General features: G+C 41.1%; 1 protein-coding gene across 4 annotated transcripts in view; it reads right to left on the bottom strand.

The window, feature by feature from the left end:
* Positions 1-405: 405 nt before the first annotated feature.
* Positions 406-15,438, bottom strand: part of LOC144599211 (uncharacterized) — a 46,864-nt gene continuing 31,831 nt past the window's right edge. For all 4 annotated transcript variants that reach the window (XM_078409967.1, XM_078409968.1, XM_078409966.1 and 1 more), the window contains 3 exons: positions 10,284-10,364; positions 7,354-7,434; positions 406-1,965 (listed from right to left, as the gene is read on the bottom strand). In XM_078409967.1, the coding sequence (XP_078266093.1) occupies positions 935-1,965; positions 7,354-7,434; positions 10,284-10,364 (1,193 nt within the window). In that variant the 3' untranslated portion in view covers positions 406-934. The remainder of the gene's footprint in view (positions 1,966-7,353; positions 7,435-10,283; positions 10,365-15,438) is intronic.

Genomic DNA, 15,438 nt, shown 5'->3' with positions numbered 1-15,438 from the left:
AGAATTGTCAAACTTTAATTTGAATCGATCAAAGCTGATAATCAAATGATAAAATCATCTATTTGTGTCTAAAACAACGATAGAGTATTGATAGTAAACTACAAGATCTGCATTTAAATCGACTTTAATCAATTAAACGCTGAATTTTCTTCCGGTCTAGCATAGTCCTGTGCTCCAACCCTTCTGTTAGAATGGAGGAAAAGATTAATCTGAATTGAACCAAGGAATTTGAAGTGGAAAGGAGAATTAGATTTGAACATATCTGATCACATTGCAAGTTTCAAGCTAATATGATTAACAAATGAAAAATGGAGCTAGTGTGCCCTCAAGAAACAAAATTACACAAACTCATATTTTCAGAATTTTATTCTAATTGGTACATTTTCTTAAAGAAACATGTCCTAGGCAGGCTGAGTAGTGTCTGAACCACACTTCCAACCTACAAATGGCAGCTGGTACTTTTTGATGGTGCATTTGGTCCAGTTTATGACTTTCACCCACTGACATCTTCCTCTAACAGCTAAACGCATACTGCTGGTGAAGAAAATGTTTCTCCAATAGGTATGTGAGTGTAATCATAAAAAAGAACCAACCATTAAAGCATCACTCAACATACCTGAAATGTGACTTGTCTTTAGATTCTCAAATTTATGAATACAAAAGAAAAATTATAGTTGCCAGAATTCAGAGGTACAAGAATTGCTATTTTCATTCCTAGTTATCAAACAGTAATAACAGTTTGTTAGAAGTATAGCATAACAAAAAAAACTACAAGCCTTGGCTCATGATTTTACAGCATATTTAAATCAATATTTTGGATGCTTCCTTTATGAACTAATTGGTGATTACAGCTGAAAATAGTCATTACAGGCTTGAAGTTGGTGGGCATATGTGTTCATTTTGGATTCTGTAGGATTTTAAATGTTTTTTGCCTCTATGATGGAGCTTCACTGGCATTAGGAGGACTGGGCTCAAATAACAAACCTGAATCAGGAACGTAGTTGGAGCCAGAGCCAGAACCTGAGCCATCACCTGCAGGAGGTGTTGGGGGTTCATCATCAAAATAGGGATTGTAGTAATTACTTGAATCCTCAGTCATTGGGAATGATCCCCTGGAAATTACTGGAAAACAGGAATCGGGATAAAGGAGAAAGCCGCTGAACGTGCTGTCAGTATCCTGATCTGCGTATAGACCATTGAAACTAGAATCCTTCACTTGTAACCATATCTTGTCCCCTGCAGTAAGATGCAATATCACAGTTTGGGAAGCCTGATCCTGGGTAGCTCTGTTAGCTGTCTTGATAACTAATTTACGATTTTTAAATAATCCCAGTTTAATAGGATTTGTTAATATTGACAAATGGTAACTAAATAGATATGTCCCATTGACTGGGGCTATGTAAACTCCAACTGTTGGTTTAAAGTGTCCCTGTCTGTTGTAGAAGATTATCGTGAATGGAATGGGGAAAAACGGATTTGGTAACCCATTTTCGATATTTCGTCCAGCAGAGAAAGCTGATTGGATGGTAGGAGCACATGGGCCAGGAGGACCTTCTTCACCCTCATTGCCCTGTTCACCTCGGGCTCCTTTTTCACCAGTATTTCCCTGCTCACCCTTTGGCCCTTCATCTCCTTTGACTCCTGTAGTTCCAATTGGTCCAGTATTGCCATGTTCGCCTTTTTCTCCATTTACACAGTCACATGAACCTAGTTCCCCTTGGCTACCTTTCACTCCTTCATCACCTTTGCCTCCTTTAGGTCCAATGCTTCCTGTTTCACCTTTGAGGCCGGGTTGTCCCGTCAAGCCAAGTTCACCCACATCTCCCTTTGGACCATTAATACCTGGATCTCCTTTCAGTCCTTGATCTCCTTTTATGCTCTGGCATTCAGAAGGACATTGACCAGGAACACCTGAATTTCCCTTAGTGCCTGGGAATCCATTAGCACCTGGGTTACCCCTTAGACCTAAAATCAAAATTTGAAAAGATTAATATAAAAGGCATTCGCAAAATAAATAATCAGAAAATGAATTAATTTAATTACTCTATAATTTTCGAAAGAAAAATAAACTATTTTGCTGAAGCTTTTGCTTAATTGGCATTAGGATGTATTCAAAAATGTCTTAACTGTCTCCAATCTGCAAATTTAAACTATAAAGAGAACAGGAAACATTGTAAAGACTGATAGTGGACATGAGCAAATATAAAAAATTGACCAGCAAATTGAAAACTAAAACTCACACGAATTGCTGTTAATGGCAGATCTAATGTGCTTTAGGTCTCTTTCTCAGCAGACATGACTGTACTTTCTCATAGCTCACATACAAGAGAGTTAATGTGTACTTTATTGGTGGGTAAGCATTTTATGTGATGATGGTTTGGCAAAATCATCAGTTTTGCCGCTGAAAGCAGTAGGCATTTAAGAGTGACTGCTACTAGAGGAGTTGAGTATAGGAGCAAAGAGGTCCTTTTGCAGTTGTACAGGGCCCTAGTAAGACCGCACCTGAGTACTGTGTGCAGTTTTGGTCTCCAAATTTGAGGAAGGATATTCTTGCTATTGAGGGCGTGCAGCGTAAGTTTACTAGGTTAATTCCCGGAATGGCGGGACTGTCATATGTTGAAAGACTGGAGCAACTAGGCTTGTATACACTGGAATTTAGAAGGATGAGAGGGGATCTTATCGCAACGTATAAGATTATTAAAGGGTTGGACACGTTAGAGGCAGGAAACATGTTCCCAATGTTGGGGGAGTCCAGAACAAGGGGCCACGGTTTAAGAATAAGGGGTAGGCCATTTAGAACAGAGACGAGGAAAAACTTTTTCAGTCAGAGAGTTGTGAATCTGTGGAATTCTCTGCCTCAGAAGGCAGTGGAAGCCAATTCTCTGAATGCATTCAAGAGAGAGCTAGATAGAGCTCTTAAGGATAGCGGAGTCAGGGGTTATGGGGAGAAGGCAGGAATGGGGTACTGATTGCGAATGATCAGCCATGATCACATTGAATGGCGGTGCTGGCTCAAAGGGCCGAATGGCCTACTCCTGCACCTATTGTCTATTGTCTATAGTAGGCATATAAAAAGGAAGGTAGACACTAGTGGAGTAGCTGTGTTGAGATCCAAGTGCCGGGAGGAGGGCAAGTTGTGAGGCTTTGGCTCAAGAGGCTTCAGTGTAGAGGGCGATGGTGGGATAAGATACGTCTATTTTCTTTTTCCATCGTATATTTTCCTTGCTGTAAACCAGTACAGATGGCAGTTAGGACAGGAACAGTTATATGCTCTTCCTGCTGGATGTGGAAAGTCAGGAAGAATTCCAGTGTTGCTGAGCGGGCTGCTTATGGACCGTGTCTGGGAACCGGCGCAGTGGTTGGATGACCTGTGGATTATCTGGGAGACTAAGATCAACGATTGGTGTTACAGTGAGGTGGTCATGCCTACGGTACGGGCAGGAAGTAGATGGGTGACCACCAGGAAAGGAAGCAGGCCGAGTACAGCAATCCCCTGTGGCATTTTCCCCTTGACCACAGGTATGTTCCTTTGGACACTGTTGGGGGCTATGACCTGTCAGGGGAGAGTAGCAGAGGTCAGGTCTATGGCATTGGAGCCAACACTGAGGTACTGCATGGAAAGGTGAGGACAAGCAGAGCCATAGTGTTAGGAGACTTCTTAGTTAAGGAAGAAGACAAGCGTTTCTGTGATAGCAAGATACTCCAGGACGGTTTGTTTCCTCCCTTGAGCTAAGACTTAGGATATCTCAGAGTGGCTGCACAACATTCTCAAGAGGGAGGGCAAGCAGCCGGAAGTCATAATGTACTACTGTAAGTTAGAACAAATGACATTGGTAGGAAAAGGGATGCAGTCCTGCAGAGTGAATACAGGGACTAGGCAAAAGGTTAAAAAGAAGGACCTCGAGGAAAGTTACCTCCGTATTGCCCCTGGAGCCAAGTGCTAATGAGGATAAGAACAGGAAGATAGAATAGGTGAATTTGTTGGAGCATGGCGCAGGGATTCAGATTTTTCGACTATTGGGAATTACTTCTGGGGTAGTACAGAAAGCAATGTAAGCAAGTTCAGTAGACAGGATAGGCAGTAGCACGGCAGGAAGTGAGGAAGGACTGTTGGTTGAAGTTGCGTTTATTTCAATGCGAGAGGCTTGACAGGAAAGGTGGATGAACTCGGGGTATGAGTAGGTACATGCACATTATAGCTATTACAGAAACTGGGCTAAGTGAGGGATCCGTCTGACAGCTGAATGTTCCAGAGAAAGTGCCACAGGCAAGACAGTGGTGGGGGTAAAAGTTGCTTTATTAAGGAGAATGTTGCAACAGTAGTCCAAGCTGTCATTACTGATGGTTTGTCCAGTGAGGCTATATGGATGGAGCTGAGAAAAAAAAGAGAAGTTCGCCTTGTTGGGAGTGTACTAAAAGTTTACGGGAATTAGAAGAGCAAATATGCTGGGAGATTGCAACCAGCTGCAGGACTAATAGAGCCAAAAACTTGGATGGGACGGAATGTGCCAAATATGTTCAGGAAAGATTCCTTAGGCTATATGTAGAGGGCCCTACCAGGGAGAGGGCAAAGCAGAGCCTACTCTTAGGAAATTGGAAAGGCCAAGTGAATGAAGCATCCGTGGGCAAGCCTATTGTTCGAGTGACCACAGACCCTCGAAGAGTTGAGGGGACTGAGGAACATATTTAAGAAGGAAATCAGGAGTCTAAAAAGTGGGTAGGAGGGAGTTCTGGCTGATAATATTAAAATAAATCCAAAGAGATTAAGGGACAGAGGATAACTAGGGAGAGAATAGGGGCCCTCAGAAACCAAAGTGGTCATCTATGTGCAGAACTGCAGGTGATGGGCAAGGTCATCAATGAGTATCTCACTTTTATTTTAACTGTAGAGAAAAACGTAAAAACTAGAGCATTTAGGACAATTAATGGAGATGTCGAGGACAATGCTTATTACGGTCGAGGAGGTACTTGACGTCCTAGGGCAGTGGTGTCCAAACTTTTTTCAAAGAGGGCCAGATTTGATAATGTGAAAATACCCAAGGGCCAATGCCCACCCCCCCGAACCTTTAACTAATGCGCTCCCCACCCCCCTGAACCTTTAACTAATGCGCTCCCCCCCGAACCTTTAACTAATGTGCCCCCCCCCCGGACCTTTAACTAATGCGCTCCCCCCCCCACGGACCTTTAACTAATGCGCTCCCCCCCCCCCCCGGACCTCGCGTCTGACAATCCGCAGATCGGGCAGCGCTGACCGCCGGGGGATGTAGTCGCCGTCGCCTCTCCCGCTGGGGGGGGGATGCGGCACCCGCCTGACTGACGGGAGTGCCTGCCAATGAGCGTGCGGGGTGAGGAGAGCTCAGCTGCTGCTCTCCCGTCCCCCCGCCCCCCCCCCACACGCCCCCAACCCTGCTGCCGGGAAGAGTAGTCGCCGTCGCCTCTCCCGCTCGGGGGGCGGGGGGGGGGAGGTCGGGCAGCGCTGACTGCCAGGAGGTGTAGTCGTCCTCTCCCCTCCCCTCTACCCCTCCCCCTCCCCTCTACCCCTCCCCCTCCCCCTACCTTCATTCTGTTAGACAGTGCTGGCGGGCCATAAATTATAAATTTTAAGACAGAAGCTGTGGGCCGTATAAAATCTGACCTCGGGCCGCGATTGGCCCCCGGGCCGGACTTTGGACATGTCTGTCCTAGGGAGTATGAAGGTAAATAAACCTGTCAGGCCTGATCAGATATATCCAAGGCCTCTGTGGGAAGCTAAAGAAGAAATTGCAGGAGCCCTGGTTGGATACATAAATCATCGTTAGACATTGGTGAGGTCCTGGATGACTGAAGGGTGGTTAATGTTTAGCTAATGAGCCTAACATTTGTGGTAGGTAAGTTCATGGAGAAGATTCTGAGGGATAAGATATATATGCATTAGGATAGACAGGGTCTGATTCGGGATTGTCAGCATCGTTTTGTATGTGGGAGATCATGTCTCACAAATTTGATTTCATTTTTTGAAGAGATAACCAAAATGTTTGATGAAGGCAAAGTTGTGAATGTTGTCTATATGGACTTCAGCAAGGCCTATGATAAGGTTCCACATGGTAGGCTGCTCTGGAAGGTTAGATCACATGGGATCCAGGGAGAGCTAGCCAACTGGATTGAAAATTGGCTTCATGGAAGGAAGCATAGGATGGTAATGGAAGGTTGCTATTCAGACTGTAGGCCTGTGATGAGTGGTGTGCCTCAGGGACTATTGACCAGTAAGCCTAACAGCTGTGGTAGGTAAGTTAATGGAGAAGTTTCTTAGGGATAAGATATATATGCATTTGGATAGACAGGGTCTGATTAGGGATAGTCAACATGGTTTTGTACATGGGCGGCTACGTCTCACATGGGCTCTTTGCTGTTCATTATTTTCATCAATGATATGGATACTCAATCTGTAAGTTTGACATTAAAGTAGGTGGTATTGTGGATGGTGAAGACAGTTATCAATAATTACAGCAGGTTCTTGATCAGTGTGCAAGTGGGTTGAGGAATAGCTAATGGAGTTGGCTAATGGGTAAGTGTGAGGTGTTGCATTTTGAGAAGTCAACTCATGGTAGGACCGCAGTGAATGTTAGGACCCAGGGGTGTGTTGCAGAGCAGAGGGATTTAGGAGTACATATACATAGTTCCCGAAAAGTAGCATCACTGGTAGATACAGTGGCCAAGAAGTCTTTTGGCACATTGGCCTTTATAAGTCAGGGTGTCGAGCATTGAAGTTGGGATGTTATGTTACAGAACTTAGCGAGACCACACTTGAAGCACCGTTTTTAGTTTTGGTCATCCTGCTATAGGAATGATGCCTTTGAGCTGGAAAGAGTACAAAGAAAATTTACGAGGATGTTGCTAGGACTTGAGGGGATTTATTATAGGGAGTTTGGGCACCTTATTCCTTTGAGTACAGGAGGCTGAAAGGTGATCTTATAGAGGTGTCAAAAATCATGAGGGGATTTGATAGGTTGAATGCACCGAGTCTTTTACTCAGGGTAGGGGAATCAAAAACAAGAGGACATATGTTTAAAGATGAGAAGAACAAGATTTAACATGAACCTGACAGACGTTTTCATTCAGAGCGTATATAGATTTAGCTGCCAAAGAGGAAATTGAAGCTGATACTATAACAGCATGTAAAAGCCATTTGGACAGGTACATGGATAGGAAAGGTTGAAAGGAATATGGGCCAAACATGGGCAAATGGGACCAGCTTAGATGGGACATCTTGGTCGGCATGGACAAGCTGGACCAAAGGGCTTGTTTCACTGCTGTATGACTTAATAAAAGCAACAATAAAAAAGTGGAAATGCATTTAACATTTCAGTGACAGACCTCTACGGCCTTCAAAGCCACGATGTCCTCGAATCCCCTTGAGTCCCATCATGCCTCTTGGACCTCGAGCTCCTTTCTGTCCTGGAATTAAAAGCATGAAACTCAACCCAAAATAATACATAGCAATATTTCAAAAGCTTAAATTTTATTTTTGGTGCTTTTCCCTGATTAGCAATCAAACGTAAAGGAATATATGGGAATTGTAATCAGAATTATATACAAGTGGACCATATCAGAAAGATTATATGCACATCCAGTCTCCCTAAATCTACTGCGATAGAGGAGTGCAGCAAAGGTTCACCATATTAAAACCCGAGATGGTATGTTGTGTGAGAAGAGATTGAGCAAACTGAGCACATATTCTCTTGAGTTTATAAAAATAAGAGGCAATTTCATTGAAGATGCAAAATGTTTGTTGCTTGACAGAACAGAAGCAGAATACATGTTTCATGTTTCCCTTGGCTGGGGTATTGAGAACCAGGGATCATTATCTCAAAACGATGGACTGGTCATTCAGTAGAGAGGCAACTCATTAAATCACTCAGTATATTTACAATATATTCAAAGGAGGGATTGAAAGGACATGGAAGATTGAGGGAGTGTAGAAGTAAAATATCAGCCAGGATCTTTTTGAATAATAGAGCAGGCATGAGTAGCTGAATGTCCCATATCTTTACTTTTAATGTTCTTATCCCTCAATGCCTCAATGTAGCTTTCCTCAGATTAAAACAAATTATTGCAGGCAGTGTTACAGTGGTCATGGGGATTTCAATTTGCAGGTGGACTAGAAAAAAAAGGTTGGTATTGGATCCCAAGTGATCAATTTATAGAATGCCTACAAGAGCAGCTAGTGGTCTAGCCCACTAGGGAACAAGCTACAAGATGACAAGTGGCAAGATTTTTGAACCAATATGTAGATAGTCCAATGAGAGAAAAGCCTCTACTGGATTTAATCTTGAGAAATTAAAACAGACAAGTATCAGTGGTGAGAATTTCAGGAACAGTGATCATAATTCTATAAGATTCAAGCTAATTAAGATGAGGGACAAATATGATCTGCAAGAGTCTTAAATTTGTGGAAGGCCAATCTCAATAACATAAGGAAGGATCTGCTGAAAGTAGGTTGGAAATCCCAACATCCAATCAATAGGAGTACTTAAAAAAGAAGATAGTGCGAGTTTAAGGCCAAAATGCCCCTGTGTAGGTGAAAGGTAAACATAGCAAGATTAGGGAATTCTGGTTGGCAAGAGAATGCTGAGAAGTGAATAAAAATAAAGGAAGCAAATGATAGACATACGGAAGTGAAAATGGCAGAATTCCATGAGGAGTACAGAGATTGCAGGAAAGTACTTAAAAAGTTAGGAGGGCAAAAAAGGGCCTTTAAATATTATTGACAGATAAGGTTAAGGTTGATCCCAGGGTATTAGGAAGAAGAAAGTAACCAGCGAAAGAGTAGACCCCCTTTTGGGCCATAGGTACAATCTGTGCGTCAAGCCAAGGAACGTCGCTGATGTCCTAAATGAATACTTTTCATCTCTATTCATCAAAGTGAAAGACATAGCAGAAGGAGGTGCAAGCAAGGAACAAGATTGTTTTGGATGTGTCAGCATCAGGAATGAGGATATATGTCTCGGGATACAGAAATGTGGATAAATGATAAGATGCACTGTGGGATGTTATGGGGGCAAGGGAGGAGATTGCTGGGCCTTAATGGACATCTTTGTTAGCCAAGGGTGAAGTCCTGGGTCTTTGATAAATTAAAAGATTAAAAGTTGAAAATGGAAATGTAAAAATTGCAATACACTAATTGAAATCAATAAATCTGAAATATCATCTATTTAGACTAGCATGATATCTGTTTAGATATCAGATTACAAAGAGGTCCTTCTGCAGTTGTACAGGGCCCTAGTGAGACCGCACCTGGAGTACTGTGTGCAGTTTTGGTCTCCAAATTTGAGGAAGGATATTCTTGCAATTGAGGCCGTGCAGCGTAGGTTTACTAGGTTAATTCCCGGAATGGCGGGACTGTCATATGTTGAAAGACTGGGGCGACTAGGCTTAGAAGGATGAGAGGGGATCTTATTGAAACATATAGGATTATTAAGGGGTTGGACACGTTAGAGGCAGGAAACATGTTCCCAGTGTTGGGGGAGTCTAGAACCAGAGGCCACAGTTTAAGAATAAGGGGTAGGCCATTTAGAACGGAGATGAGGAAAAAACATTTTCAGTCAGAGAGTTGTAAATCTGTGGAATTCTCTGTCTCAGAAGGCAGTGGAGGCCAATTCTCTGAATGCATTCAAGCGAGAGCTAGATAGAGTTCTTAAGGATAGTGGAGTCAGAGGGTATGGGGAGAAGGCAGGAACGGTGTACTGATTGAGAATGATCAGCCATGATCACATTGAATGGTGGTGCTGGCTCAAAGGGCCGAATGGCCTACTCCTGCACCTATTGTCTATTGTCTATTTAGATATAATCTGATATCTGAGATATCAAGTGACCTTTATGGGATGCGTTGAATGTTAGTTAGTTGGTTTATTTATTTCAGTCAGTAAGGTTGATTGCATACAAGATATATATTTTAAGAAGATGTGGCAATATTGTAGAAGATGGAATTTACTTCATAACTAGATTATAAAATAATGAACAATACATGTTATGAATGCCTGACATATTAACTAATTAAAGGTAGAAACAAAATGCTGGAGTAACTTATAATGTACATGGGGAAGAAAATTGTCTTTGGCCATTAGCAAATAAATGAATGTGAAAATAATAAAATGGAATGTGCAGACATAACTAGTATGTTGAGCACTGCTGACGAAAGTGAATTTCATCCTAAATATTTCAGCAATTTAATTTTAACATTTCCTCATTAACATTTTCTCATCATGTGCATGAATAATTCAAACCAAATGAAAATAAACACAAACCTTTTATCCCTCTAAAACCACCTGGACCCCTAGGTCCTCTTGCTCCTTTGATTCCTTTCATGCCAGTCGAGCCTGGTCTTCCTGCCACACATAATAAAAGATAATGTTGTAAAAACACAAAACATGAAACATGAAACTATACAAAAGCCTTCTCAGGCTTTCTCATATTACATTATATACCAAACTGCTAAAACCTAGAATTTTAATTAGAAAAAAGGTACCTATTTTCTACATGAAATAGCTTATTATGTGTAATGTTGAGCATGATTTAAAGTATTTAAACCCATTTCTTGTGGATGCTTCATCCATCAGGAAACTGGACCAGATGATGATTCACTCAAACAATGACACATTTTCCCATCTTATTTCTTACTTTGTCATACACCGCATGTTAAGTTATTACCATGAGAAATTGGATCAAAAAGTTGTTCATAAAAATCTATCAATATAGTTCTGACCATGTTTTTTAATTCAAAAGATTCACTACTTTCTGAAGTATCATATCATCATATCATATATATACAGCCGGAAACAGGCCTTTTCGGCCCACCAAGTCCGTGCCGCCCAGCGATCCCCGCACATTAACACTATCCTACACCCACTAGGGACAATTTTTACATTTACCCAGCCAATTAACCTACAGACATATTTTGCTGAGCGTTAATTATGAACAACTTTTATGTTTTATCTCCATTGAGATATAGCTGTATCAGCCTGTGGCCCCAACTCTATGAAGGCTTGGAGACACCCAAAGCATTGGGCACCATCAGGCTCACTGCTGCAGGAGCTTGATAGTGGCACTTGGCTCAGTCAGACTATATTAAAATTTGACTGCATGTTCAAACTGGGCCATTAAATCTCCCCTCGTCCCCATCCCAATACTAACTCCACTATGTTAATGCCTTGTTTTTTTCCCTCCACTGTAGTGCTGCAAAGGGATTACTTTCACCTTTGCTGACATACTTGATTGTTTTAGCCACTTGCAGCAACTCTAATTTCAGACTTGAAAATAAGTTTCTAACAAGGACTGACCCACAATAACTATTTCTTAAAGCCAGGAACCCCCAATCTCACAACTTTTGGTGCACCTGAAGGTGTCAGTCGGCCAAAATGTAGCACTCATTTAACACAAGGAAAAAGGATGCAATCTAATCTCTGAGAATAAATCTTACACTATCATCTCATCCCCAACGGCTTTCACTCTTGCCCAAATAAAATAGTCTAGGACTGTAAAGTTTTTCTCCATCCCTTATGTTGTTTGGATGCTTATGACACCAGACTGCTTCAAATTATGATGACTAAGGTGTGTGATTATTTGTGGCACCTGTCATCATATTGAGTATAAGTATAAGCGTGTATACTAATGCCTACTGAAAGCATGTAAAGTAGCAAGTGATGCAAGGTTAATTTGATGCCAATGCTGTCAACTGGAGCTGAACACACCACCGACTCCTAAGCAGCAATATTTAAAGCAGTAATTATCTGCACATGAAGTCATGAAAACATACATCACAGAACCAGGCATTTGGTCCATTGTGTTTGTGCCAACCTTCAAGCACCTATTCACAGGTATTGACAGGTATACCTCTTTGGATGGCCTCTCAGAGGAAAGCAAACGCAGCTAGATCAATAGCATTGTGACTGACACCGTCATACAGTGGGGAGGGTCAAAGTTGAGACAGTGATAGGAGATCCTATAGTCAGGGGCACTTGTAGACATGTGGTTAAGAGAGAGACTCCAGGATGGTGTGTTGCCTCATTGGTCAAGGTCAAGGGTGTCTCTGTTCAATTATTATATGTATTTGTGCCTATGACAAAAAATCAAATAGACATATTATGTCTATTATAATACGTGACAAACAACAGCACACAAAATGTATTCCATTGCGTTTTCCAATGTAATTCTTTGAAATGAATCTATTGAATTTCTAAGTCAGTATGAAAATATAAAGAGAACTTCATACCTTGTATATGTTTTAAATCATAATCTATGGCTAGTACGTCTTTAAAGTTTTCTTTCCTGCCCCTTGTTGTACCTAAACTGTGCTTACATGTATTTTTGCTGCTTTTATTACTGTAGTTATCCCAAATCATTGCACATTGGCTCCTCATCCAGCGCAACACCCAAGATATCTGGATTCTCATCAAATTCTGGCTTCTTTGAATCTCTAACATTTTTTGCTGAAGTATTGGTGACATGCCTATATTTAACTAAGTCCTAAATTCCCAAACCTCTCTTCAAAACATTAACATACACACATTGTAATCTACTGCTGCAATGCTAACTCATCTATGTTAGTCATCACTAACATAGATGGAATACAAATGTTAGGACAAGCTGAACCTAAGCTTGTACTTATTCTATTGTGTACTGTTCTGCTCACACTATAAAAAGAATATAGAGGCAATTCATAAAGAAAGCCCATCAACGCTTCGACTTCCTTAGAAGATTGAGGAGATTTAGTGTGTCAACAAATACTCTCCTGAACTTCTATAGGTGTACAGTAGAGCATATTGACTGGTTGCATCATGGCTTGGTTCAGCAACTGGAATGCCGAGAAACAAAAAGATTCCAAAAAGTGGTGAATATTGCCCAGTCCATCATGGATATTGACCTCCCCACCATTGAAGGGATCTACAGGAGTTGCAGCCAGCATCATCAAAGACCCACACCATCCTGGCCACTCGCTCATTTCACTCTTGTCATCAAGAAAAAGGTATAGGAGACTGAAAACTGTAGTATTCAGATTTAGTAGCAGCTTCTTCCTTACAATCATCATGCTATTAAACACCACAATCTCCAAATATGTTTGTGTTTGTGTGTGTATATTGAACATATGTAGACACAAATACATTTACAGTGCCCTCAATAATGTTTGGGACAAAGACCCATCATTTATTTATTTGCCTCTGTACTCCACATTGGAGGTTTGTAATAGAAAAAAATCACATGTGGTTAAAATGCACATTGTCAGAATTTAATGTAGGCCATTTTTATACATTTTAGTTTCACCATGTAGAAAGCACAGCTGTGTTTATACATAGTCCCCTCATTTCAGGCTACCATAATGTTTGGGACAGGTGTTTGTAATTGCTCAGGTGTGTTTAAATGGCTCCTTAATGCAGGTATAAGAGAGCTCTCAGCGCCTAGTCTTTTCTCCACTCTTTCCATCACCTTTGGAAACTTTTATTGCTGTTTATCAACATGAGGACCAAAGTTGTGCCAATGAAAGTCAAGAAAGCCATTTTGAGACTGAGAAACAAGAATAAAACAGTTAGAGACATCAGCCAAACCTTAGGCTTACCAAAATCAACTTCACATCATTATGAAGAAAGAGAGCACGGGTGAGCTTACTAATCGCAAAGGTACTGGCAGGCCAATGAAGACCTCCACAGCTGATGACAGAAGAATTCTCTCTATAATAAAGAAAAATCTCCAAACACCTGTCTGACAGATCAGAAACACTCTTCAGGAGTCAGGTGTGGATTTGTTAATGACGACTGTCCGCAGCAGACTTCATGAACAGAAATACAGAGGCTACACTGCAAGATGCAAACCACTGGTTAACCACAAAAATAGGATGGCCAGGTTACAGTTTGCCAAGAAGTACTTAAAAAAGCAACCACAGTTCTGGAAAAAAAGTCTTGTGGACAGATGAGATGAAGATTAACTTATATGAAAGTGATGGCAAGAGCAAAGGATGGATGAGAGAAGGAACTGCCCAAGATCCAAAGCATACTACCTCATCTGTGAAACACTGTGGTGGGGTGTTATGGCCTGGCCATGTAGGATTGCTGAAGGTACTGGCTCACTTATGTTAATTGATGATACAACTGCTGATGGTAGTAGCATAATTAATTTTGAAGTGTATAGACACATCCTATCTGTCAAGTTCAAATAAATGCCTCAAAACTCATTTGCCGGCGGTTCATTCTGCAGCAAGACAATGATCCCAAACATACTGCTAAAGCAACAACGGAGTTTTTCAACGCTTAAAAAATGGTCAATTCTTGAGTGGCCAAGTCAATCATCTGATGTGAACCCAATTAAGCATGCCTTTTATATGCTGAAGAGAAAACTGAAGGGGACTAGCCCCCAAAACAACCATAAGTTAAGGATGGCTGCAATACAGGCCTGGCAGAGCATCACCAGAGAAGACACCCAGCAACTGGTGATGTCCATGAATCCAAGCAGTGTCATGTAAATGCAAAGGATATGCAACAAAATACTAAACATAACTACTTTAATTTACATGACATTACTGTGTCTCAAACATTAATGTGCCCTGAAATTGGGGGACTATGTATAAACACTGCTGTAATTTCTACATGGTGAAACCAAAATGTATGAAAATGGCCTTTATTAAAATCTGACAATGTGCACTTTAACCACATATGATTTTTTCTATTACAAATCTCAAATTGTGGAGTACAGAGGCAAATAAATAAATGATGGGTCTTTGTCCCAAACATTATGCAGGGCACTGCATAATGTGTGTGTGTATGTGTGCATGTCTATACATATAAACACATACACATATATACATAACACTCTTGACTCTTGAGGTGGTACAAAAAGGATTTGCAAGGTTAAATCTCTCACGGATTAACAAATTGGTGCATCTTTCTCTTAAAATCTGAACATCAAAAGGTGAATAGAAGTTTTTAACACAAAACATTTTATAAGAACCTCAATGTAGGGTATTTACTAAAAAAAACAACAAATTCATAAGAAACATTGTTTCCAAAAATGGTGAGTAATAGATAGGTATAGTGTAGATTCTCGTAAGGAACACTAAGGCATCAAAGATTAGTTTAGTTTGGAGATACAGCGTGGAAACAGGCCCCTGCACTGACCAACGATCCCCGCACATTAATACTACCCTACACACACTAGGGACAATTTTACATTTATACCATGCCAATTAACTTACAATCCTGTACATCTTTGGACTGTGGGAAGAAGCCGTAGATCTCGGAGAAAACCTATGCAATGCTTTAAGGTAATGCAAATCACATTAAGGTTAGAATACGGTTTGAGGGCAATATAAATGTTGGCCTGTATTACTAGTATATATGCAGTACAGGCTGTCCATGAGCAATGAACAGTCGATTTATAAACACCTGACATTCAAATGAGCTCTCAGAATATTAT

The sequence above is a fragment of the Rhinoraja longicauda genome, chromosome 13, assembly GCF_053455715.1.
Source record: "Rhinoraja longicauda isolate Sanriku21f chromosome 13, sRhiLon1.1, whole genome shotgun sequence".
NCBI classification, from domain to species: domain Eukaryota; kingdom Metazoa; phylum Chordata; class Chondrichthyes; order Rajiformes; family Arhynchobatidae; genus Rhinoraja; species Rhinoraja longicauda.
Note: the sequence above shows the minus strand (reverse complement) of the source record. Positions and strands in the feature narration are given on the sequence as shown.